Raw genomic sequence first — 7349 nt, forward strand, 5'->3', positions numbered from 1 at the left:
CTAGGCACCCTCATTTATTTTATCTCTACGTTCCCTTGACATTGTACTAGAGTCACACATGAATGTAACCTTTTGGTCTCGTAGGTCATTTTGGCCTTTTGAAGACATTAATATAGCATTTCATTTCATTTTCATTTCTCTGCACATGAATCTCTCTCTCTCTCTCTCTCTCTCTCTCTGTCTCAATACATGCTTGTGGAGAGAGAGAGAGAGAGAGAGAGAGAGAGAGAGAGAGAGAGAGAGAGATGAGCTTGTGTTGTCCTTGTCCATATGATGAGAGGGTTGATTAGAATCTTTGAATTTGAGATAGAGTGAGCTAACGTGAGCTCATATAGCTATGGAGAAAATTTACAAGGCTTAAAAAATACCTATTGTGAATACCTTTGAAATTGGAATCTAAGAGAAACGAGAATTTTTTACAAGCTATAAAAAATAGTTAGCTTGAACACTTTAAGAGTGACTCAAGTAGAAGTGCAAAGAATTTGCATAGGAAAATGTGGTGTGAGCTCATCTTTGTCTCGGAAGAGATTGAGAAGGTGTAGGGAATGGCTCGTCAGTGACCATTCCCCATAATCATTGTGACCGCAAGGCGATTACGGGAAGAAGCTGGGAGCCATGGCGGGAGCAGTGGAAGGAATGATCACTCATAGACCATTCCCGATCGTCAAGGTCGTGGGGAGGGGGACTGCTGATCACAACCCTCTATTTAGTTGCAATTACTGCGCGGAATGAGGAGGTTGAGTTTTCGGATGAGTGACACCTCAGCTAATGCCTTCACAACTTGACAGCTCAGCTCAGCACGTGTAATCTGGCTTCCACACTATCGTTGAGCAGCCGCCACCTCAACCCCTGAATCTATGCAAGCTGTGCACGTTAGCACTGTCAAGCAATTTCTAATGTACAGGAAGGTTGTGAGTGCAGGTCCCCCTCTCCCATGACCCTTGACGACCGGCCGGGAATGGTCCTTCAGTGACCATTCCCACGAAATAATTGTGACCGCATGGCGAGTAATGGGGATTGCTCTCGCCATGGCTCGTGGCCTCCCCGTCGCTCGTCATGCGGTCACAACCCCGCCGCTCGCCTTGCGGTCACAATTATTTCGTGGGAATGGTCACTGAAGGACCATTCCCTACACCGTCAAATATCGGGGGTGTCGATGGGCCAACGTAAAATGCTACTAACTTGTCGGTCTGTGAGCAGATTCCCGTTGCTGAGGTGTCAGGCTCTGCACTAGTGACTGCAGGAATGGCAACTCTCTCCGCTGAGGAGTCGCTACATTGGCCTGGAGTCTTTGTGACTTTGTGCTGACGTGTTGATCCCACGGTGTGCTCGGAAATTCTGCTGAATAACGGCAGGTGGATGTGCAACTGTAGTTTGCAGCCCGCCGACCCCCGATTTTGACGGTATGAGAAACATCTTGTGGCCCCAGTCCATGCAGTCCATTTCAATTTGCAACAGATGAAAGCAAAAGTTACTGCCCTGCAGATTCTGAGTCCAAAACATCACTCGCTACAAACGCAGATCAGAGAGAGAGAGAGAGAGAGAGAGAGTTGCTGGGTTGCTACTCTGCACAGCTTGACATTACTACAAGAGATCAGCTCTGTGGGAATAATAATCCACATCATCACATAATCATCATCCTAGTTGGCACAATGGCCCGGAACCCAATGAACATACGTACATAAGTACACGCCCCATATCAATACATATCATTCATTTCCTATCGTCTTCTTAATGATATGTGGCCTCAAAGCTCGTCCAAAGCAACGATCGGAGCTATTTATTTTTTTAGAGAGTACAAGAACTTTGAAACACACGCACACACCCTTATGTACAATGGCCTCACAGGTAGGAAGAGACACCCTAAGGACTTAGAACTTGTCTTCAGGTTGCCAAGGGAGTATTGAACCCAAGACCTTAGGCACATAGGCTATGACTCTACCAACTGAGCTAGGACCCGTTGACAATCAGAGCTATTAAACTCCTTGATTGTGAAGTCAAATCTTGATCGGGGTTGAAGTTTTGAGAGATGAACCAATTACTTGAAGTTTGAATGAGCATGATAGTACAACCCAAAGCATACAATAGATTGCATCTCTCATTATGAGCTTAGGCTACACATGCATCTGTATGGACGATGTGTCGTACAAGGGCATGTGGGAAAAATAGTCCACATCATCACATAAGCATCATCCTAGTTGGCACAACGGCCCGCAACCCAATGAACATCATGTGGCCTTGTAATTGCCCTAGCTCATGTATATAACTACACGCCTGTAGATCAATACATAGCATTCAGTTCCTATCGTCTTCTTGTTTCATCTTGCTTGCACCCCTCTATGTGCTTCTCTCTCTCTCTCTCTCTCTCTCTCTCTCTCTCTCTCTCTCTCGGGTCCCTTCTCTCTTTGAGCCACATTCCTCCTCTACAAGCTCCAGCTAGCTGCACTAGATTTTGTCAATGAGTCCTCATTTGGAGTTTGTGTTGTTGGACCCTTTGGGTCTGGTGCTGCTACCTGCACATGATGAATATCCACCGCAATATGGCAGCCCTGTCCCACCCATCCCTCCAAAGCTCATGAGACGCATGCTACTGAGTGGCATCTGGCAGAGATATGAGCGTGGCCACATTCCCACCTTAGAGGAGGCTGCTGTGGCTCTGGCTGAGCTACCCTTCGTGAAAACATCGATGGCCAATATAGATGATTGTGCACTGGCAAAAACAATTGCAACCTCAATGTCACATGCTCGGAGCCCGTATAGTTTGCGAGAGCTGCCTGATATGGCAAAGCTGCTGGACAATTTGCGAGACCAGCTCAATCTAAAGCTTGTTTGCACGACCAATGCTACCCGTGAGGAGATGTGCATGTTGCAGAGCCGACTCCCGACTGCCTTTGCCCGGTTCGACACTATAATTATCTCTGGTGAAGAAGGCGTCGGTAAGACCTCTCAGCAATTCATGCAAGTCGCCTTGCAAAAGGCGGGCATCCGCCATGCGCATCACTGTATGTATTTGGATGCCTGTGACATGCAGAGCATCGTTGCAGCCCGATCTGTTGGCATGCATGCTGCTCTTATCCAGCCACATCAACTCATTGCCCGCATCAATCCTTTTGCAAGACGCATCAACTTAGAAGAATTGGCCAACCTAGAGGCTCTTACCCCACTAATTCCTCAACCACACAGTGCGCCACAAGTGGGAGCTGTAAACACTTTATGTGCAAGTTTCACCACAGCAATTTACGTCCATATAATTAACTCTTGCAATTCGCCCAGCAACGTCATGAGCCAGCAGCATCTTCATAACAAGAAATTTTCTGAAAATACATGCCCTCAAGATTCTAACCCATCACTTTTAACAGAAAAAAGCATGTCAGATAATGCCAATCATCACAGCGCTGAGAGTCCTCCTAGAACACTTGGTATTTAAATTCTTTCTTTTCGTTGCTTGAGTGTAGCCCCTGCATCAAAGTGTTATTAACCATGCAATTACTGCAGATCACCAAGAGCCTTCACATCCAACCAGAAGTGCATACCAGCTTCTCTCTCTCACCTCTGAAGGAGTGCGGATATGGGACAATTTCGCACAGTTTTTAATTGCAGAAGTCCTCAATGACCCCTTGTTCTTACCAATGCAATCACCTCCTGCTAATGGACTGATATGCTTCATAAATAAAACGAAATCCTCTGTGGGTATGATCGGGCTGCCAGACGACCTCGACACCACATCCATTGGGCTGTCAGTATTGTACAAGTTCGGCAAGGTGAGCATGGAAACAATCCACAAAGTGCTGGACAAGATGCTGGAGTATGTGAGCAGAGACGATGGTGTTTTGCAAGTATACTTCGACCCTGAGCGGCCACGGATAGACCCCGTGGTGGTCACAAATGCAGTCTACCTCTTCCATCTTGCGGATAGGGGGAAAGAGGTGGAGGTGAGCGAGAGGTTTGTGCAAAGCGTGCTCCTGCACAGAGCATATAAAGATGGAACGCTATATTACTGTATAGGGGAAGCCTTTCTGCTGCATGTGGCAAGGCTTGTGCATGGGTTCAAGGAGCACTTTACGAGGAGCGGGATGAGAGGGCTATTGGTAGCTCGGCTGCAAGAGCACAGAGCAGCAGGCACGTGGAGGAGGAGCGGTGGCGATGCCCTTGCGTTGGCCATGTGCATGCGGGCATGCAGGCTGACTGGGCTACAAGAAGCGAGCCAGACAGAGCGGGAAGAGCTTTTGGGGCTGCGGAGGAAGGATGGGTGGTGGGATTGCCATCCATACTATCGCAATGGAAGCAACCTACAGAGCTGGATCGGAAACGAGGGCCTTACCACCGCTTACTCGCAAGCCGCTCTATTATTGTGATCAGGTTGGAATGGGCCACAAAAATGCTGTATTTTAAGCACTAGTGGGTCGCGAGAGTCGAAGGAAGAGAAATTTCAATCCCAAAGAACATTTCTAGAACATTTCTAAGACAGAGGGAGCAAATAGATGCAAGTAATGTGATCCTATATGCATATAACTTTATTTCATGGATAGTGTAAAACATGGGACAAACCACCTTGCTTCATGCTTTCTAGATATTGCTTGATGGCCCTTTGCTGCTCTTGTTGAGTATATTGTACACTTGAAACCCTCTCACTGTACTTGTTGAAAACAACACAATGTTGTTGAGACAAACCCTCACTCGTTTACTGCCTCTTTCCCTCTTGGGCGTCCTTGCTACAAAAAAGCTTTTGTACTTTCGGACCTATGCCAATGAGCAGCTACACCTACATTCAATCTTTTGCTCTACATTGGCTATAAATAGCCCATTTCTCCCCAACCCTTTCCATATTGTATATCCTGCAGTCAAATTTTCAAGAAAGGAATTCTCATAAAACAACTCGTGCTTTCAAAAATACCTACATTTAGCATACATGGCGACTAAACCTCTATAGAAGTAAATATCATTTTTCAATAGCGATGACTATTATTCTCTCCATCAATCTGTTTGCGGGAGCGATTTTTCAATAGCCATGACTATTATCTCTCCAAACTTGTCGTGGGGGCGATTTTTGCTCAGGCAACATTTCACAGACATGGCAGCAAGCAACAATGAAGCGTGTGCCATCCGTCCCCTTCTACCCCTTTCGACGGGGCATTGATGCTTCTCCGCGCCACCCGTGCCACACGTCTCTCTCTTCCCCTTCAGCATCTCCCTCTTCCGAAGGAGGGCTGCCACACACACACACACAAACACACATACAGAAATGAAATGAAATGATATATTAACATCTTCAAATGGTCAAAATGACCCATGAGACCAATCTGTTACAAACTAGTGAATCTGATAGCATGTCTGACTAGAAAAAAAGATACTAAATTGAATCTTGAAGTGTTACTAGCTGGAACTATGTAGGGTATGTGTCATCACTGATACAATGGGTGCCGAATACAAGAGAGAGATACAATGGGTGATGAATCCATCCTCATCTATACTTTGGATGTCGAGATAGTATGGCTCGAGTCCTCTGTTGTAGTCTCCATCAATGTTGTGAAGCTCCTCTCTTGAGTGTGTGTGTGTGTGTGTGTGTGTGTGTGTGAGAGAGAGAGAGAGAGAGAGAAAGGAAGCATAAAGAAAAATACAAAGAAATGAAATGGACCTTGACAAAAGTGTGGACCACAGAGATGGAACCGAATAGTGACAAACCAGGAGAAATCAATGTTCCATATGATTATAAAAAGTACACTTTGCAAGATTGCAGGATCATTGTTGAGCAACCCTTGCGAAAATCAAACGAACTGGGAAAATCTTATGAGGGGTGTAAGAACGCCAAGCAAATTGACCTTTTAGAACCTGGAGAAGAGCCAAAACCCGCATACATAGCTATGGATCTATCTCGCAAGAAGAAGAAGAGATTCTCATTAGAAAGTTAAAGTAATATAGAGATGTCTTTGTATGGTCTTACAAAGATCTTGAAGGGGTGGATCCTACATATGCCAGCATACTATCCCTATTGGGAGCTGATGCTAAGCCGAGTAGACAAAGACCATACACCTCTAATGAGACATACTAAAAAATCAAGGAAGAGATTGAGAAACTCAAAGAGGCCGAGTTCATCTATGAAATAGAACACATGATTGGTTATCACCAATTGTTGAAGTGCCTAAAAGAATTGAAAACTTAGAGTGTGTGTAAACCTCTACTAAGGTGAGCGTCGTCACTATACAAGATAACTATCCTCTTTCCATCATAGATCATGTGTTAGAATGAGTAGCTGGTAAAGAAGCTTATATGTTTTTGGATGGCTTCTCTGGATACAACCAACTGACTATAGATCCCAAAGATCAACATAAAAAAACTTTCGCCAGAGAATGGGGGATTTTTGCTTACTGAATTATGCCTTTTGGTTTGACCAATGTACCAACAACATTTCAAAGGCTGATGAGCCATGCTTTTAAGGAATTTCTATGGAATGTCTTGGAAGTGTACATGGACGATCTTTGTGTGAACTCCACAAATTGACAAAGTCACTTTGAACATTTACGACGTGCCTTTGAGAAATTCCGTCTATGTAGGATTTGCTTAAATCCTGAAAAATGTGTTTTTATGGTTAGACAAGGCAAAATTCTTGGACATATTGTGTCAAAAAATGGTATAGCCACAAACCTGAAGAAGGTGGTAGTGATCACCGAAATGGCTAGGTCAACATCAGTCAAAGAAGTTCATGCATTTATGGTACATTGTGGTTAGTATCGTAGATTTAGGTGACATATTTGAGGAAGTTTATGTAACGCAGCCTCGCGGTTTTGTCATAAAAGGACAAGAGGACAAAGTTTGCAAATGTAACAAGGCTTTGTATGGGTTGAAGCAATCTCCTCGTGCTTGGTATGAGAAAGCTGACACTCATTTGGTCAAACAAGGCTTTTGTTATAGTCCAACAGAAGGCACATTGTATGTAAAGTGTGAGGGTGATGTACTTCTCATTGTGGTTCTTTATGTTGATGATTTGTTGATCACTGGACCAAATGAGAGACATATTGTTGAATTTAAGGCTGATTTGAATGCTACTTTGAAGATGAAAGATTTGGGGCTGTTGCATCATTATTTGGGTATACAATTTTAGCAGTGTGATGGTGGTATTGCCTTGTGTCAGAAAAGTTACATAGAGACATTGCTATGTAAGTTTGGACTTGAGGATTTCAAACCTATTGCCACTCCCATGAAAACAGGTTTGAAGTTGAGTCTACATGATGCTGGTGATCCTGATGATGTCACTCTTTACCAAACTGCTGTTGGCTGCCTCATTTATGTATGCAACACAAGGCCGGATATTCAGTTTGCAGTTTTACAGGTCAGCAGATTTATGCATAGCC

The 7349-nt window shown here is 44.5% G+C and overlaps 1 protein-coding gene across 1 annotated transcript; it reads left to right on the forward strand.

Moving 5' to 3' along the window:
* The first annotated feature begins 1516 nt into the window (after window positions 1-1516).
* On the forward strand, window positions 1517-4874 carry LOC147462859 (drimenol cyclase drtB-like). Its single transcript, XM_086485783.1, has 2 exons — window positions 1517-3419; window positions 3496-4874. Exons 1-2 carry the CDS (start codon window positions 2459-2461, stop codon window positions 4353-4355), a joined length of 1821 nt encoding a protein of 606 aa, XP_086341909.1. The 5' UTR covers window positions 1517-2458; the 3' UTR covers window positions 4356-4874.
* Window positions 4875-7349: the final 2475 nt, after the last annotated feature.

This window comes from Adiantum capillus-veneris, chromosome 2 (genome assembly GCF_014529385.1).
Source record: "Adiantum capillus-veneris isolate H3 chromosome 2, ASM1452938v2, whole genome shotgun sequence".
Lineage (NCBI taxonomy): Eukaryota > Viridiplantae > Streptophyta > Polypodiopsida > Polypodiales > Pteridaceae > Adiantum > Adiantum capillus-veneris.

Excerpts from the sequence above, each read along its gene's own strand:
- LOC147462859 (XM_086485783.1), top strand. The coding sequence starts at position 2,459 with ATGAGTCCTCATTTGGAGTTTGTGTTGTTGGACCCTTTGGGTCTGGTG. Across the intron at positions 3,420-3,495 it reads GAGTCCTCCTAGAACACTTG|ATCACCAAGAGCCTTCACAT; the intron begins GTATTTAAATTC and ends CAATTACTGCAG.